Genomic DNA, 19,929 nt, shown 5'->3' on the forward strand with positions numbered 1-19,929 from the left:
GGCCCTCTGGCATCCCAAGCCAGTCCTCAACCAACGCGCCACTCAACCAGCCCATGTGTGATTTTTTAAAAATATAAACTTTTCTAAATTTGGTTCTCATTTTGCAATTGATCATACCCTCTTTCTACATCACTACATAATAATCTGCCTCATACTTTCTAATGCCTTGCTATTATTCTGTTTCACAGATATACCATAATTTATTAATTGGCTATCTATAAATGAACTTTGAATATTGTATTTCTTATAAACAACAATGCAACAAAGATTTCTATTTTTTTATACTATACTCTTAAGATTCACATGACAGAATTAATTTTACTAAATTTAAATGACTTGTATGCTATGACCACTACTTCATCATTTTGTTTTCCAACCCTGGCATTTCAAAGGTTTTTGTTATTTGTCTGATTCGTGCAGGCATTTGAGTTTGAAGTCTTCCCTATTCTGCTTGGGCTGCCATAACAAAATACCACAAACTGTGTGGCTTAAAAAACAGAAATTTCTTTTCTCTCTGTTATGGATGGCAGAAGTCCAAGATCAAGGTGCCAGGAGGGTTGGCTTCTTGTGAGATGGCCACCTTGGCTTGCAGACGGCCACCTCCTCACTGTCCTCCCATGGCCATTCCTCTGTGTTCATGCACTCCGGGTGTCTCTCCCTCCTTTTCAAAGGACACCAGTCCTTTTGGATTAGAGTCCCATCTTTATGACCTCACTTAGCCTTAATTACCTCCATTAAGGGCCTAGCTCCAAATATAGTCACATTGAGGTTTAAGGCTTCAACCTATGAATTTTGGGAGGACACAATTCAGCTTATAACATAGTCTTTGCTTTAACCAGTTATAAAATACAATTAAACTTTCATTCAGAACAGTTACAAAACAAATAAAAGCTCTAGTCATAATTTCAACCAAAAATGTACAAGATCTACATTATGAAAAATTTAAAACTCTACAAAGAAGCATAAAAGAAGCACTAAAGAAAAACATTCCTTGTTCTTTGATAGGAAAACCTAAAATTTAAATTCTTTCTAGATTTACCCCTAACTTAAATATGATCTCATAAAATATTTTGACTTTTTTTTTTTTAATGAGAAGCAGGGTGGCTTGGTAAAATGATTCTAAAGTTCACATGGGAGAACGGGGATGTAAAAACATCCAGGAAAATTCAAAAAATTAAGTTTTGTGGAGGGAGAATATTCCTATCAGTTATTTGGAAATATTATATAATTAGTCCTGCCACCAAAGTACAGATAGATTCCACAGATTTGTGCATTGAGAATTCAAGATGCCTAAGACCAAATCTTTTGGGCAAGATGGCCGAGTAGGTAAACACAGTGCTTACCTTCTCTCACAACCACATCAGAATTACAACTAAACTACAAAACAACCATCATTGAAATCGTCTAAAACCTTGCTGAACCGAAGCCCTACAACTACAGACAAAGAAGCAGCTGCCTTGAGACTGGTAGGAGGGACATAGAAGCAGAAGGGGCTGGTCCCACATCCTTGTATGACCATTAAACATTGGGAAGGATATCTCTGCTGCGGAGGTTCCCCCAAAAGGAGCAAGGCTCCCCAGCCCAGGGTTCCAGTGCCAGGGAGAGAAGGCCCCATAATTTCTGGTTGTGAAAACCACGGAGATTGTGGCTGAGTGAGACAAGGGCAGCTGGAGTCCCAGGCGCTCCTCTTAAAGGAACTGTGCACGGACTTACTCACCGATGGAATCACTGACTCTGAGCTCCAGCACTGGGTAGCATCTGGAGGGGCGACAGGTTCACATGAGGGGGAACTGAGTTGTCTGGCTTCAGGACAAGGGCTAGAGGAACAGCCTTCTCCCAGATGGAAGAGCTGGCACACACCATTGTTTCCTTGTTGGTCCCTCCCCATTCCCGGTGTGCAGATGCAGGCAGCCGCCATATCTGAGTCTCCATCAAGCTGGCTGACACCATTTGCTCGCCATGCCTTGGTGATTCCTTGGAGACCCCACACCACCCAACTTTTGGGCACACCCAAGCCACTTTCAGTGGCTTTTTCATACAAACTGCCTTCCTTGGCTCATGCTGCAGACTTTCCTAGGGTTTGTCAAAGGTTCTTGGAACCCAGACAAACAGCATCTGGCTTCAGTACATCCTGTACCACTGGCTGAGCCGCCCTAAGTCTAGCACTTGTGGCAGCTGGCCTTGGTTCACAGCTTGGCCTCTCAAGGCACTTCCAAGCACAGCGCAGGCAATGGCTATCTGCAGATTGCTTAGTGGCTCCTGCTTGGTAGCTCTGGGTAGAGCACGGGCTACAGCTAAACTTGGCCTACAGCAGTCACCTCATAGGTGTCCCTGGGGCTGGCACACACCGTGGCCAGCTTCAAAATGAAGCCAGAGCATCACCCAACCACCTCGAAGGATGACACACCCAAGGGGCAGACTGGGCAGGCACCGGAGTCCTGCTGAGGCAGGTCCTGCTCTATAGGGTCAGCCCCTGCACCACAACTCCTCCACTGTATACATGGCTAGTACTTACAACCAGTGAACATGAGGGTCAGTCCACATGATGTATAGACAGCATCCAAGGCTCAGCTACAACAGGAGGACACATACAACCCACACCTGGAGTACATGGATCAGGTGACCAGAAAGACTGTGCCACTGAACCCCACAGCACACCTACTAAATAATGCTGCTCTACTAAGACTGGGAGATAATAGCAGCCCTACCTAATAAGTACAAATAAACACAGGTAGGCAGCCAACATGGGAAGACAAAGAAACATGTCCCAAATAAAAGAACAGAACAAAACTTCAGAAAAAGAACTAAATGAAATAGAGACAAGCAATCTACGAGACACAGAGTTCCAAACACTGATTATAAAGATGCTCAGTGATCTCAGGGAAAACTGCAACAAAGAGATAGGAAACATAAAAATGGAGATAGAAAACATAGAAAAGAACCAACCAGAAATAAAGAATACAATAATCGAAATGAATACATTACAGGGAATCAACAGTAGATTAGATTAAACAGAGCATCCAGCCAGTGATGTAGAAGATAAGGTAGCAGAAAACACCCAAACAGAACAGCAAAAAGAAAAAAGGATACAAAAAGTTGAGGAGAGTTTAAGGAACCTTGCAATAACATCTAGCATACCAACATTCACATTATACGGATACCAGAAGGAAAAGAGAGAGAGCAAGGAATTGAAAACCTATTTGAAGAAATAATGATGGAAAACTTTCCTAACCTTGCAAAAAAAATAGATATACAAGCCCAGGAAGCACAGAGAGTCCCAAACAAATGAACCCAAACAGGCTCACACCAAAACACATCATAATTAAAATGTCAAAGGTTAAAGACAAAGAGAATATTAAAAGCAGCAAGAGAAAAGCAGTTATCTACAAGTGAGCTCCCATAGGACTGTCAGCTAATTTCTCAATAGAAACTTTGCAGGCCAGAAGGGATTGGCGTGAAATATTCAGTGATGAAAACCAAGGACCTACAACCAAGATTGCCCAGCAAGGCTCTCACATTTAGAATCAAAAGACAGATAAAGAACCTCCCAGACAAGAAAAAGCTAAAGGAGTTCACCACTGCCAAACCAGTATTACAAGGAATCTTAGAGAACTTCTTTAAAATGGAAAATAAAATAAAAAAAAAAACATGAATAATAGGGCCAGCCAAGTGGTTCAGCTGGTTAAGAGATCGCTTGGGAGTGCCAGCTCTGAGCAGCAGGGCCGCGGTTCGGATCCCACATTGAGGGCCAGTGACACTCGCCCTCTACAGCTAAGATGATGAAAAACAGCTCGACCTGGAGCTGGGCTGCTGTGAGTCACCAGCGATGACGTCGGCTGCAGCAGGGCTGCAGTGGGCTGCCGTGAACTACGTGAGTGGCTGGCAGCGAGCGTGAGTGGCTGGTAGCCGGTGTGAACTGCTGGAAGCCGCTGTGAGCAGCCGACCAATGACCGACGACCAATCTGCCTCAGCCGGTAAGAGCACAGTGATCACAATACCAATATGGGCCAGTGAAACGACATCCTCCACAACTAGACTGAAGAACAAAAAAACAGCAATTTGTCTACCTGTCTGTTCTCCTTCCCCAATTCCCCAACGCTGTTACCCTTCCCCCAATTCCCCAATAAAATCTTTAAAAAAAAAAACATGAATAATAAAATGGCAATAACTATATACCTATCAAAAATTCAACAATTACTTTCAATGTAAATGGATTAAATGTTCCACTCAAAAAATAGGGTGGCTGGAGCCAGCCAAGTGGTGCGTTGGTTAAGAGCTGGCTTGGGACGCCAGAAGGCCTCGGTTCGGATCCCACATATGAGGGTCAGTGACACTGCCCTCTACAGCTAAGATGCTGAACAACAGCTCAACCTGGAGCTGGGCTGTCATGAGTCACCAGCAACGGCACAGGCTGCAGCCCCTGCTGCAGTGGTTGCCATGGGCTACCGTGTGTAGCCAGCAGCCAGCATGAGTGGCCAGCAGCCGACATGAGCAGCCGTCCAGAAGCCGGCAAATGATCTGCCTCGCTCAGGAAGAGCGCAATGATGGTGCCAACTTGAGCCAGTGAAGCAACGTCCTCCACAACTAGACTGAAGAGCAAGACGACAGCAACTTGTCTGTTCCCCTTCCCCCAATTCCCCAATTTTAAAAAAATAAATAAATAAACAAAAAACAGGGTGACTGAATGGATAAGAAAACAAGACCCTTACATATGCTGCCTACAAGAGACTAAATTCAGATCGAAGGACACACACACACACACACACACTGAAAGTAAAGGGATGGAAAAAGATATCATGAAAATAGAAACAAACAAAATCTGGGGTAGCAATATTTATACCAGACAAAATAGACTTTAAAACAAAGACTACAACAAGAGACAAAGAAGGACCTAGCAATCCCACTTCTGGGAATGTATTCACAGAACCCAAAACACTACCTCGAAGGGATGTGCTCATCCGTGTTCATTGCAGCATTACTTACAATAGCCAAGATATGAAAGCAGCCTGAGTGTCCATTGATGGATGAATGGATAAAGAAGAGGTTGTATGTATATGCAATGGAATATTACTTAGCAATAGAAAAGAAGGGAATCTTGCCATCTATGACAATATGGATGGACCTGGAGGATATTGTGCTGAGTGTAGGAAGTCAGACAGCGAAAGACAAATGTCGTATGATTTCACTTATAAGTGGAATGTAAAAAACAAAAGAAACAGAAACAAGCTGATAGATACAGAAAAATTTTGATGCCTGCCAGACAGGAGGGGGGCTTGGGGGTGGGTGGAAAAGGTGAAGAGATTAAGAAATACAAATTGGGGCCAGCTGAGTCATGCATTGGTTAAGAGCTGGCTTGGGACGTCAGTTCTGAGCAGCAGGGCCTCGGTTCGGATCCCACATGAGGGCCAGTGACACTGCACCCTCTACAGCTAAGATGGTGAACAACAGCTCAACCTGGGGCTGGGCTGCTGTGAGTCGCCAGCGACAGCGTAGGCTGCAGCCCCTGCTGCAGGTAGGCTGCCATAAGCTACTGTGTATGGCCTGGCAGCCGTCATGAGCAGCTGGCAGCTGGTGTGAGCTGCCAAGAGCCGCTGTGAGTGGCCATCCGGAGGCCGGCGACCGATCTGCCTCACCTGGGAAGAGCGCAATGATGATACCAACATGGGCCAATGAAGCAACATCCTCCACAACTAGACTGAAGAACAAAAGGACAGCAACTTGTCTGTTCCCCTTTCCCGATTCCCCAAAGCTGTTCCCCTCCCCCAATTTCCCAATAAAAAAAATCTTAAAAAAAAAAGAAAGAAAGAAAGAAATACAAATTTGTAGTTATAAAATAGTCATGGGATGTAAAGTAAAGCATAGGGGATATAATTAATAATATGGTAATAACTGTGTATAGTGTCAGGTGGGTATTCGACTAATCATGAGGATCACTTCATAAATTATATAAATATCTAACGACTATACTATACACCTGGAACTAACATAAAATAATACTGAATGTCAACAAAAATTAACACACACAAAAACAAATAGTTTGGGCTACTCCACCCTTAAAAATAAATTAGCACTTGAATAGATGGGATTTCTGCTTCAGAAGAGATTTTGACTAATGGTAAGTAAAACAAAGGAAGTAAACAAATGTAAGAAAAGAGGAGACAAGGTACTAAGATAAAAACATGGAAGTTTCATTTGTATCAAACTCTAAATGTGTTAAAATCACTGTGGAAATTATTTTCATAAGCAGACAAATTCAAAAGAGACAGATAACGACTAATCTCCATAGCTGAAAGGAAGACTGAGCCAGGATTCTGGAAAAGTTTTCTGTTTCATTTTATGTTTCTAGAATATTGCCTACATTTGAGTAGTTTTAAGAGTTCCTTAGACTGAAAATTCAGTTTTTTTGTAAGTGTGTCACTTAGGTATCACCCTTAATGAATTGTAGATTATTTACTGAATGGGTTCTTAATAGTATATTCTGCCACCCTCAAAGTTTATCATGTGCCAAAAGTTAAGCTGCTAGCCATTAGTATTATAAAGAATACAGGAATGTCTTTTTAGATTAAAAAAAAAAAGTATCCTTCTGATACCTACTTGTGCACTGTCATCATGTTTATCACTCTTGTAATCATCTTAATACTTGACTACCTCTTAGAAAAATACCTTAGGCCAATGTCTGTGTCTTATTTGTGAATGAACGCATGAGTACCAGTCGCATATACAGTATTGTATATTCATGTCTAAAGTTTCACATCTATTCACTTAGCTATTGCTGAACTTGTTTGATTCTGATTATGCTGAGGATCACAGGATAAAAAGGGATGTCAGGGTTTCTGTCCTAAATTTGCTTGTACTGTCTTGTAATCAATGTGGCTGATGTACACATGTAAATAAGTAAACGTAATTTTAAAAACTATAGTAATAACATGTCCTGATAAATATTTATATGGTGTTCAGAGAGGTTATAAAGAATTGGGGGATGATAGGGTCTACACAAGATTAGGTGGGTATGGTTAATAAAGCTCCCTAGGGAATTAGCATTTAGAGCTCTTCAGTAGGTGAGGTAAGAGAGGCAAGAGCATCCCATACTGAGGCGCTGCTTAGCAAAAGCATGAAGGTCTAGATCACCCTGGAACATGCGGGGCATTAAGTCATCACAAGTATGGTATTACATGGTGTGTGGAAACAGGCTGAAGAGATAGGCAGGGGTGAGTTCATGAGGTGACGTGCCATGCCAAGGAATTTGATCTTCCCACATCTCTGGGCAGGCAACTTTCCTGAGAGAGGTAGAACAACTCCCAGGAAGTCAAAAGAGCCAGGATGAAGAGGAGAAAGGCACGTCCTACAGAGACGTGGCGTCATTGTGCCGAAATGCGTCAACGTGCTTTCTATGTTATTTCTAAGTCTGCTGGTTCTAAAAAGCAAAGTTTGTAATCAAAAAATAATACAAAACTGTCAGTGGCTTCCCATCACCTGTAAGGTAACCGTGCTTGATCCAGGAAAGGCTGGCTCAGTGGTCCTTCAACCAGTGCAGTCACACAGAGCCCTGTGCTTAGAAGAGCGCCAAACTTATTTACCAAATCATGCTGTGCCAGCACCATCTTGAAAACCTTAATAATTGCTAACAACAGATACTATAATTTCATTTGGCACTGGGCACTGTGAATTATATAGCTGGTCCTGGGTCTTGGCGACATCTCCTCTCCTCTTCCACTTGCCAGATCTGGGTTCTCTCAGCAGAATCCGGGGCTGACCGTGATAAAAATCTCAAACCTTTTCCTTGAGGCGATACTATAGCTGCCTCGTCTTCCAAAGAGCTTGCAATCCAGAATGAAAACAGAGACTGAGGTCAGTGTCTTTAACCCAACCCTATCCCATACACGGGTGAATTTGGCAAAAGTAGTGGGAAATCGCTTAATACAAGTACCCCTATTGTTTTTGTTTTTTCAGTTGGGCTTTGTATCTCACCATTTTAATGTTAATAGCACTTATAAAAGGCTTTATTCTTTTCAAAGTCATTGCACACACAGTAGATTCTTAGCCCAGGATTATGATGGGGAATCAGAAATCCAAATGACTTTACTTGGAAAACAACCTACTTTTTTTCTTCCTCCATATAAGTTCTGCATTTCTCTCAAATAAATTGGAATTGATGTCAGAATAACAATTACAGATCCTTTTTTTTTTCCTCTTTTTTTTTTTTAAGCTGAGGCATCCTGCCACCTGTTGGCAGCTCAGCTCGGGCTGGGAATCGAACCATTGTTGCTCAGAGCTTTCACTCTTGAGCGAGCTCTTAATCATCTGAGCCACTGGGCCAGCCCTTATGGATACTTTTTAACTCTACAACGTCTATAATTGATAGGTCATAATAAAAGTTTTTTAAATACTTTTATTAAATAAGTGAGACAACCTTCTATGGCATAGCCTTAAGCATGTGTGGGCACGCAGTGGTAAACAGACATGATTCCTGCCCTCATGGAACTTACAATCTAAAGGACAGGAAAAGAGAATGATCAAATAAACACACAGATAAACATGTAATTATTGATAAGTTGTTAGATGGCCTATGAATTTTTTTTTTTAAGTGTTACAACAGGGAGACCAAGGGGACCTACTTTAAACTGGGTGGTTAGGGAACAGTCTCAGAAGGAAAAGATACACTGAATAAAGAAAAAGTAGCTTCCATAGGAAGAGCTTTGTGGTGAAAAGAGATGAGCAATTTTGAGGAACTGAAAGACCCATGGGTTTGAATCTTACTAAGTGAAGGGAAGAGTACAATTGGATGGTTGGTACAGTTAGGCCAGATAATTCAGGATCTTGAAAGGAATGTCTCATTTGTTGATAAAGATTGAAATGTAAGATTTGTTATCCATGTAAAAATGCAAATTGGCATCTCCTTCTAATTGTATCAGACTGTGCCTGCAGTATTTGGCTTTCTGAGACACCATACTGGGGTGAAGTGTAAGATAATTACTCTGTGTTCCCTAGGAAGAGACCACTTACTTTAATAATAAAAGGCAGGATGATTTAACACATTGGAAATTACTAAGATTTTTCTGGAGAGACAATTTTTCGGATTTTAAAATTGAAGTAGTGAATAAACAAAACTGGCAAAAACTCTTGGGACACTGAAGATGCCTCAGCCACAGTTTGGCATGTATTAATTGAATGCATATTGTTACCGAACTCAGGTTCAGGTGCTTGCCACTCGTGAGCCAATGATTGAGAGAAAGGGGTTGATGGAAAGAAAAGTAGGTTTATTCAAAATGCCGACATTCCAGGAAGATGGTGGACATCCTTCCGTCTCAAAGGCCATGTTCCCCGTTTCTAGAACTGCCAGAGGAGAACTGACTCTGTGCGGTGAACACACAATGCAATATATAGATGATGTATTATAGAAATGTATACTTGAAACCTATGTAGTTTTACTAACCAATGTCACCCCAATAAATTTAATAAATAAAAAAATTTTTTAAAGAAAAAAGCCAGAAGGTTTTATAGGCACATAAGAAGCAGCAGAACAGGGGAGTTAGGCAATTCCCAGGTGTTGTCCAAAAAAATGCCAGAGGAACACCTCTGGGGGGGGCCTTGTTTGCGTCAAGATAATGTTATCTCGGACCCAGTCAGAGGGGCAATTTATGTGTCATCTGGTGGAAAATTGCAAGGGAGTTGCATCCTGCTTATCAGTGTCCAGAGGTCTAAGGGCTGAAACCATTTCTTTCAAGTCAGTGTTCTGGCGATTAACCAGATTAACAAGGTATGCATGTAAACTTGGGAAAAACAGAGCAATTGAATCAGAGAGGAAGGGAAGGAAACAAAGTAATTTTAAGAAAAATAAGCTAGATTGTTAAATCTTGAAAAGTATACCATCACCCTTAAAATATGTGTATTTATAATATGAAGATCAACAATAACTTTACATATAGGAAATAATTCACAAGAAAAAAATGTACATTTATGGTTGTTTGATTCCCCCCATCCATGGGCTAATTTGATTTTGGTTTTTCTTTATTGTAGTCTACCAAAATGAATGGCTGTGAAGAATATTGTGAAGAAAAAGTAAAAAGTGAAAGGTAAGAAAATAAGCTTTTAAAGTATTTGTAACAAGTCCATTCTTTTTTTTAGCAGTGCTCTGAAGATTTCCTTTTAGATGTTAATTTTAAAATTAATTTGTTCTTTTCCAATCAAATGAGAATTGGTGAGTAAATTATGGAACTATGGCTGAATATTAACAGCGTTTTAAAAGTATTGTTACAAGAAGGTTCTAGTTATATGTGACAGTGTGTTTGTTATAACAGTTTCCAAAACAGCATTCTCATGAGCATGGGAAAAATGGAAAAAAGGCCATTAAGCAAGTACGCAGATACAGGAGTATCCTTCTAGCCCCCAATTGTAGCAAAAGACTGATATTCATCAATAGGGACTTACGTAAACAAATTAAGATACATCCATACAGTACAATAGTGGGGAGCTGTTTGAAAAATAAGAGAGCTAGGTTCCATAGTGTAATGGTTAGCACTCTAGACTCTGAAAAATAAGAGAGCTATACTGACACAATTGTAATCAGTCATCCTTGAAGGGTGAAAACGAACCACCACCTTTGCCATCCCCAAGAGGACGCCCTCAGCCTAAGGTCCAGAGACTTGGAATTTGTTTGAGGATAAATTTTAAACTATATTAAATAATTCTGTACCTCAGTTTAATTTACATCCACCAATAAATTTTAAGAATTGTGGATTTGGATTTTTTTAATCAGAGAATCTACTTTAAAATACCGCAATAATTGCAGAGGAAATAAGTGGTTCAAGGACATAATATTTAAATTTATTTAGGGACAAAACTGAGGAACATATTACAAATGTGTTTTGTTTTCATAGCTTAATTCAAAAGTCACAAGAAAGGAAGACTGATGATGAAATAACATGGAGAAGTGATGAACTGCCAATAGAAACAACAAACCACGAAGATTCCAATAAAGGCAAGAATTTTATTATCAAGTTTTTCATCAAAAACAATGGATAGAGAAAATAAGTGTTTAAACTATAATTTTCAGAACATATGGATATGTTATTTCACCATATGTGTGCTTTATTTGGTTCTATACATAAAGTTAAATCACATAGACAAACATCAACATTTATTTATGTAACCAGATGTTCTCACAATTGAAGGCTAAAATTCTCCGTGTCTTGGATAAAACATGCAAATAAACGTGTAAATACTTTAAATGGAAACACAAAGTCACAATTTTGCAATTCTGGAATGAGAAGTCGAGGAGCACCTTTTATTTATAGTATATAAAATGGGTAGAATAGCTCAAAGATAGGAAATTATTAGCCTTAAATCTCAACCTCATTTTTTCAGAGCAAGTGTCAGTTGGTCTGTCCCCTCCCTATTACTGCCTCTCTCATTCTATAACTGAGCCAGTAGAAAATCGAAATCCCATCCAATGTTTCATTTCTCTTTTTTCATATAAGGAAATGTTATACTAATGCAATGAAAGAACATGTTTTTACAATTTGAAGTCTTAGTTGTTAAAAGAAATCGAAGAAGTTGCATTAACACTTTTTAGATTTAGGTAAACGCTCGTCGATGACAATGCTCTTGTCAACTCCTGTAGCCCATGCCCTCCCCCCAGCCAGAGGTTAAGCTGGGAGGTATCTTGTACAGCTTTACCTCTCACACAGTGCCTAGCATTGCCTTTGCCTAAGTAGTAGCTGCATCATCAAAATACTTTAATCAACCGATTGATGTAATTAAAGCCACACTTGCACAGACTATAGCAGGATACCTCTCCTTCTACTTGTGTTTGGATAATAGCTGCCTTCTTTTCCATAAAGCAGGTACTAACTTAGACACATATCTCTGCTAAGACCCTGATATCACTTGTTTAATCAACTCCTGAAGACCCCAACTGTTTTGTTTGCATGGAGAAAACTATCAAATGCCAGAGATACTGGTATGAGTACCAAGGGTGGGTGGAGAAGGGAGAGATCAGTGCTTCTCTGCGTTGTCCCATTGTAAGGAATTTCTGCAGTGTCTCCCTTCATCTTTTCCCCATGTGCTTGGAGGCTTATTTAAATGCGGAGTAACAGTAGGCCTAGAGACATTGTCATCAAGAAAACAGTGCCATTTGAGTCAAGAGAAGCAAAAAGAAACAATTTAAACTCCTTTAGAAACTAAGTAAATGAAAGCCAAGAGCCTCAAAAACCCCTAAACAGTCAGTGAAGCGTTTCCTTGAAAGGTGGGTACAAGGGCCTTGCTGTGGCCAAGATTTTCCTGTGTTGATTGTACTTACCTGCCTACCTATCAGTTCTATTGCCTTATTAATTCTACAGACTCCCACTTTTGTAAAAATAGATAAGGTGAGAATAGGCTCAAAGGCTCAAATTAGTTCCCTTATTGACTAAGTCAGTCCTGGGGAAATTTTTTTGAAAAAATCCACTGCTGTCTTCTTGTTAGGTCATGCCTTTCTGACACATGAGGAGCTTGCTGCACTCCCCATCGTCAAAGTGCTTCCCTCTGGTAGATACACTGGTACCAAGTTGAAATCAGTCATTCGAATGCTGCGGGGTTTACTAGATCAAGGAATCCCATCTAAGGAGCTGGAGGTAAGTAGCTTCTGCTGCAAAGTTAGGAGAAATTTTGAAAACTTTGAAAATGCCTATTACTTTACAACTTTACTTCCAACTATAAAAGTACCATCTTGTCATATCTAGCAGTTAACTAATTTTTTCTAATTAGGATCCTAATACATAGTATTGATTAAAAGGGATCTCTTTAGCCACTTTGGAGCTTGGTAAATCTCCCTGAAGATTAGCCGCCTGCCTCATATGTAGGGATAAAGAGATTTTTTTTTTTAAAGTCAAGGATCAATTCCAACCATCCACTAAGCTTCCTAATTAATACACGCAGATGTGGCTCATCATTAGCAATAGTTTCTAATTTAATACAGCTCCATGAACGTGCCCCCCCGTTGAGAGCAGCAATGGTTCGGAGCCCTTGCTCCTGAGGTCTTGCTGGTACCATCCATATTTATCACTAAGCAAAAGAGAAATTTGGCACCACTGTGGCTTTGAGTTTGTCTTGCCCATCTTCAAACCTTCTGCTTGCCCACTTCCTGAGCTTTTTGTAGCCACTGAAGTGAAAGGAGCTGACTTATACTGAGAGCATCTGCAATGTGCTAAACTCTTTGTATTTAATACTCAAAATATTATAAACCCCATTATATAGATTTGGAAACAAGATCACAATTGTTAAGGGATACTCTTTCCCTCCATTTTGCAGAATTGATTTCTTCTTTAAGGTCCTAAGTTTAAATGTCACCATTTCAGAGACCTTCCATGACAACCCTTTATAAAGTAGGCCTTTATTTTTCACAGCAGTTTGTTAATTTCTTCAAAGTATATATCATAATATTTGCTTGTTTATTTTTTTATTTTTTATTTTTTTTAAGATTTTATTGGGGGATTGGGGAAGGGGGACAGCCAGGTTGTTGTCCTTCAGTCTTAGTTGTGGAGGATGCAGCTAGCTCAGCTCCAAGTCCAGTCGCCATCCGGCTGCCCGTTGGCAGCTCGTGGCCGCTCAGCTCAAGGTGCTGTGTTCAATCTTAGTTGCGGGTGGGCATAGCCCACCATCCCATGTGGCAATCAAACTGGCAATCTTGTCGTTAGGAACACGTGCTCTCACCAACTGAACCATCCTGTTACCTGTTGGCAGCTCAGCTCGGGCGCAGCCCACTGGCCCATGTGGGAATCAAACTGGCGACCCTTGCCCAGAGCTCGCGCTCTTAACCGACTGAGCCGCTCAGCCGGCCCTGCTTGTTTATTTTTTTATTGCCTCTTTCTCCCAATAGACTGTACGTTCCAGGAGAACCAGAATCATATCTTTTTTTTTTCACCACTATTCCTAGTACTTATTACAGTGCCTTGCGTATAATAGGCATTTTCAGTATATATTCGTTGAGTGGATGGATGGATGGATGGATGGATGGAAGGAAGGAAGGAAGGAAGAAAGAGGGAGGGAGGGATGGAGGGAGAGAGTGAGAAAGAGTTGACTTTAGAACATAGGATTGTTTAACCACAGCTCTACTGCATGGAATATTCGATGACCCCACAGATAATATTGTCAGAAATCCTGCTGCAGCTCATTATTTTAAGCCAAAGTTGGTTTTCTAAGTTGTACTTTTTTCTAAAATATAATTATAGACATCTTTAAACTGAACTTAAAATTACGGTACAAAGTGCTGCCTCACACAGTTAGTTGACTACACATGTTAAAGATATTTACAATAATACATTTTAACAACTGGTGTATCAGATTAGTATTGAGATTTAGGCTTATTTATCTTGAAAAGACATCTTTCTCTTAACACTCAAAGTCTGCCCTGATCGATAGCTAATTTTACACCCTGCACATTTAAAGCATTTGCAATCACTACTGAATTGCTGCTTATCTCAACAAATTTAACCTTATTTCCATTTTTACTTACAGAATCTTCAAGAATTAAAACCTTTGGATCAGTGTCTAATTGGGCAAACTAAGGAAAACAGAAAGAAGAACCGATATAAAAATATACTTCCCTGTAAGTTCCAATTTGGTTTCAAATCAAATGTATAATTTGAACTGATTTAAAACTTTTATGCTAATTTACCCTATCTCTCATATAAACGTGCGTGCACACACATTCAGAGGTTTATATCAGTAACAAATTTAGAAATACAATGTGAATTCTTTTTAAAATATCTACGTAGAGGCCAGGGGAGTGGTTCAGTTGGTTAAGAGTTGGCTTAAGAGCACGAGCTCTGAGCAACAGGGCCGTGGTTCGATTCACACGTGGGCCAGTGACACTGCGCCCAAGCTGAGCTGTTGCTGAGCTGCCAGCAGGTGGCAGGATGGCTCAGCTGGTGTAACAACAAGATTGCCTATTCGATGATGGGCTATGACCACCCACAACTAAGACAGAACTTAGCACCCTGAGCTGAGCTGCCACCCGGATGGCTCAGTGGATAGGGCGTGCGCTCTTAACAACAAGGCTGCTAGTTCAACTCCTGCATGGGACGGTGGCTATGCCCGCCCGCAACTAAGACTAAACTCAGCACCTTGAACTGAGCTGCCGCCGGGATGGCTCAGTGGATAGAGTGTGCACTCTTTTTTTTTTTTTCCCCAGGGAAACTCAGTTTGTTTGTTTGTTTGTTTATTTATTTATTTATTTATTTATTTATTTATTTATTTTTAAAGATTTTTGGGGAATTGGGGGAAGGGGAACAGACAAGTTGTTTTCTTTTTGTTCTTCAGTCTAGTTGTGGAGGACGTTGCTTCACTGGCCCATGTTGGTATTATCATTGCGCTCTTCCTGGGTGAGGCAGATCAGTCACCAGCTTCTGGACGGCTGCTCACAGTGGCTTGAGGGCCGCTCACGCTGGCTGCTGGCTACACACGGTAGACCATGGCAACCCACTGCAGCAGGGGCTGCAGCCTATGCCAGCACCGGCGACTTACAGCAGCCCAGCTCCAGGTTGAGCTGTTGTTCAGCATCTTAGCTGTGGAGGGCAGTGTCACTGGCCCTCATATGTGGGATCCGAACCGGGGCCCTCTGGCGTCCCAAGCCAGTTCTTAACCAACGCACCACTCGGCCAGCCCAGAGTGTGCACTCTTAACAACAAGGCTGCTGGTTCGACTCCCACATGGGATGGTGGCTACACCCACCCACAGCTAAGATTGAACACAGCACCTTGAGCTTAGAGACCACGAGCTGCCGTCAGGAAGCCAGATGGCGACTGGCACCCTCCACAACAAAGATTGAAGAACAACAACTTGTCTGCTCCCCTTCCCCAATTCCCCAACACTGTTCCCCTCCCCCAATTCCCCAATAAAATCTTTAAAAAATTAAAAAATAAAATGTCTATGTATTCTGAAAACCAATCAAAGGCATCTTAAATATTTCTTCAGACATGCATGAATTTTTACTACCATAGTACTAGAAATTAATCAGTGATGCCAAATCAGTAATTTTAAAGTCTTTTTAAAAATGTGGATTGTCTTCTGAATGAGCAATTTCTTAGTTCATATGTCACAACCAACATCTATTTATTCCATTCATTGTAGGTTTAGAGAAACGTCTGTGGTCCATAACAGCTGTGTGTATACACGTGGCTACAGTGGTCCCACAGGTTGCATTATACTTTGAATTGTTTCAGGTACCAGAAGGGAAAAAAAGCAGTTCATTTTACCCGTGTTTTAACCATTTCACCGTCAACATGTGGTTTTTTATAATTACACATGCATTATATATATAGCCAAAATATTAATGTCTAGCAACTTCTTATAGAAAGTATCAGCCATGTTTATATGTGTGTGTGTGTATGTATACACACACACACACACACACACACACACACATATATATATATATATATATATGTTGGATTACCATATGACACACTGGCCCTGTCTTAGCCAGGAAGTCATAAATTCAAAGATAAATAACAGAACCAGTAGTGACAAATCATGCAACAAAAAAATATATAATTTCCTTTTTTCAATCAAGGTGGAAGACACAAAACTCATTTTGGAAAACTTCTTATTAGCAGTGTATCTTAGCATTTCTAGAATGAAATAGATTGTGGTTTGGCATAAGGTAAGGTAGGTGAGAATTATGTCAGGCCAAAAAAATGGCCAGACTAATGTATCAAAATCAGGGTAGGATAAACTGTAAATCCAAAACTACTGAGTGGTTTAGCACTAAGCGAAGTCAAGTAATAACAGAAGGGCAACTGATGGAGGATTTTGAAGCTTATTACTAAAAGTCATAATTTGGTAATCACAGAAAGTTAAGTTTATAAATATTTGAAATAGAAATGACTCCTAATGTAAAAACACATACAAATTCTCTTGGATAAAATGACTTACATATACTTTTCAATGGGGCAGCCTGCTTTGAAAATTTATATTTGGACTATTTTAAATTACAATTAGACAAAGACAGGAGTCTATATGCCTGAAGAATAAAGTGAGCTACCTTTTTATTTATTTTGTTAGTTTATTATTTTGGCTGCTTATTAAAAAGAATATAACAGAGGCAGCCAGTTAGCTCAGGTGGTTAGAGCACAGGTTTATAACACCAAGGTTGCCAGTTTGATTCCCACATGGGCCAAGGAGCTGCACCCTGCCACCCCTCCCCACCCCAACTAGGTTGAAGACAGCTATTGACTTGGAGCTGATGGGTCCTGGAAAAACACAGTGTTCCCCAATAAAAATGTTTATTTATATGTGTGTGTGTGTGTGTGTGTGTGTGTGTGTGTGTGTGTGTAACAGATGAGCAAGAATTAATTATGCCAATTATATTTGTCATAAGTACTTTAATAGTTTCACTGTAATACTAGTTTTTGTTTTAAGAAATAATATTTTAGCATTATCTTTCATTATTGTCATCATTAAAGTATTGATGTAAAAGAAGTAGCCTAGCTGTATTTGTTTCTCTGGTTACTTGTTCAGAACTTCTAAATACATTTTATTAATTTATTTCTTTTAATTTCTTCAGCCAAATCTATGTAAATAATATCGAATTTTCTGTATAAACTCACTGAGTTGACATCTTAGATATACTTGTAACATAAGTGAAATGAGTAAATATAAAATGACTTGACCGTACTACCATTTGAAAATAGGCCCTTATTAAAATGTATTTGTGACTTCACCTATGGTTATGAGGAATGTCTCATAATCTTTGATTCACCCTGTTTATAAAGCTCTTGTTTAAAAATGCATGATACATAGATAGCTCTGTCTTGTGGTGGGACATTCACAGATGATGCCACGAGAGTGCCTCTTGGAGACGAAGGTGGATATATCAACGCCAGCTTCATTAAGATACCAGTGGGGAAAGACGAGTTCGTTTACATTGCCTGCCAAGGGCCCCTCCCTACAACTGTTGGAGATTTCTGGCAGATGATTTGGGAACAAAAGTCCACAGTGATAGCCATGATGACCCAAGAAGTAGAAGGGGAAAAAATCAAATGCCAGCGCTACTGGCCTAGCATCCTAGGCAAAACGACAGTGGTCAGCAACCGGCTTCGGCTGGCTCTGGTGAGAATGCGGCAGCTGAAGGGCTTTGTAGTCAGGGCAATGACCCTGGAAGATATTCAGGTAAGTGAATTAAATCTTTCCATTTACTAAGGCTTATCTCCTAGCTGGAATGCAGGCCTGGACTCTCTTCATGATTGCATCAGTGTGTTTCTAAATAAAAGCCAGTGGCTTCTTTGGTTCCCGTTTCAATGGAACTGATGCCATCTATTATTTTTTATCTGATATAAGCTTAAATGTGACCCTCTTCATGAATTCCACCAGTATGTACAGTAATAAAATAAAAATGAGAATGCAGGACTTTTAACGTAATTCTCCATCATCCTTTACTTAGTGAGAGCACAGAATGGCTCAGAAACTATGTGCTGGAAGCTCATTCTTTTTAAGCTCAAACCTCTAAGTAGACTCAATAGAACTTTTTTAAAAAAATCTTTAAGTTGAAGGGAATTCCTCCATAAAGACAACTTAACATCTTCGGCAATGCACAGACAACTGTAGCATAAACGTTTGTCATTCAAGTAATTCCTACAGCAGCCACCTAACCACTGAATAAATTTAGCTCGAATTAGGTAAGTGCTATACCTTAAGTAAAGCTGCTACTGTTTTCTCACACTTCATTTCACCCCTCTGTCCAGTAATCCTAGCTAAGTGTGAGTAATGTGTTTCCTATTGGAGTTTCAGCTTTCTTAAAGAAACAGATTTTACTTTCAGGAAAGCAAACCATATTAGCATATTGACTCAGTTCTACTCATGACATGTAAACGTAGCCTGAGACTATCCTTCACGATTTTTGATATTACAAAGAATTAAAGTTTACACCTCCTTATGCACTGACACCAGCCTACATTACTTACATTAGCACAGTTGTTCAATATTCCTTAAATGACTGATTTATTTAATCAACACATTTATAGAGCTCAAGCCCTGTTATGGAATCGAGGGATTTAGAGGTTATCAACACAGACGAGAAGAAATCTCTCACTTTCTAATGAGATGATACTGGTGCTGTGGAAAAAACCGTGGAGTGAGCCACCAGGATACCTTGGGGGTGGGGGGTGGGGAGGGGAGTGGAACATTTCAGTTAGAAAGAGCAAGTGCAGAGAGCCTGAGACTGAACTGTGCCTCGTTATATTTTGTTTCGTTTTGTTTTGTTTTGTTTTGTTAAGAACCACAGAGAGTTCCCTCTGGCTGGAGCGAAATGGCCAGGAGGTTAGGTCTGACAGGTACAGCAGTAGTAACTGGGCTAGAATATGTAGGGGTTGTAAGCCATTGCCATGACTGGCTTTTATCTGGGGTGAATTTGAAATGGGGTCATGGAAAAAAAAAAAAAAGGCTGTTACTCATATCAAAACGTAATTGGCTTTTAGGGTTTCCAAGAAGTAGTCTTTACCAATATCTAAAATGTGGATCCAGCAGCTGCCTTGATAAAGGCTCCTCCATGTGTTGTTTGATGGAGTCTTTTGGTCTCTTAGGCTTTCCGTTTGATCTGATCCAATGGAAAAACCAAAATTTGAAAGGACAAAACAATATTAAGAACTAATTACATGCGAAAAATATAGTATGCCTTTATATTCTTATTCTGTTGTACAATTTCAGACAGGAGAGATGCGATATATTTCTCATCTGAATTTCACTGCCTGGCCAGACCACGATACACCTTCTCAGCCAGACGACTTGCTCACTTTTATCTCTTACATGAGACACATTCACACATCGGGCCCAATCATCACACACTGCAGCGCTGGCATTGGACGTTCCGGGACCCTGATATGCATCGATGTGGTTCTGGGATTAATCAGTCAAGATCTTGAAGTGAGTACAAGCGGGGGCTGAATGAGCATTTGA

At 40.3% G+C, this 19,929-nt stretch overlaps 1 protein-coding gene across 1 annotated transcript in view; it reads left to right on the forward strand.

The window, feature by feature from the left end:
* PTPN13 (protein tyrosine phosphatase non-receptor type 13) overlaps positions 1 to 19,917 on the forward strand; it is a 191,291-nt gene extending 171,374 nt beyond the window's left edge. The window contains exons 41-46 of the mRNA XM_019668070.1: positions 10,018 to 10,073; positions 10,878 to 10,978; positions 12,463 to 12,611; positions 14,494 to 14,584; positions 17,810 to 18,147; positions 19,681 to 19,917. Coding sequence (XP_019523615.1) covers positions 10,018 to 10,073; positions 10,878 to 10,978; positions 12,463 to 12,611; positions 14,494 to 14,584; positions 17,810 to 18,147; positions 19,681 to 19,917 — 972 coding nt within the window. The remainder of the gene's footprint in view (positions 1 to 10,017; positions 10,074 to 10,877; positions 10,979 to 12,462; positions 12,612 to 14,493; positions 14,585 to 17,809; positions 18,148 to 19,680) is intronic.
* The last annotated feature ends 12 nt before the right edge of the window (positions 19,918 to 19,929 follow it).

The sequence above is a fragment of the Hipposideros armiger genome, unplaced genomic scaffold, assembly GCF_001890085.2.
Source record: "Hipposideros armiger isolate ML-2016 unplaced genomic scaffold, ASM189008v1 scaffold_515, whole genome shotgun sequence".
Taxonomy (NCBI): domain Eukaryota; kingdom Metazoa; phylum Chordata; class Mammalia; order Chiroptera; family Hipposideridae; genus Hipposideros; species Hipposideros armiger.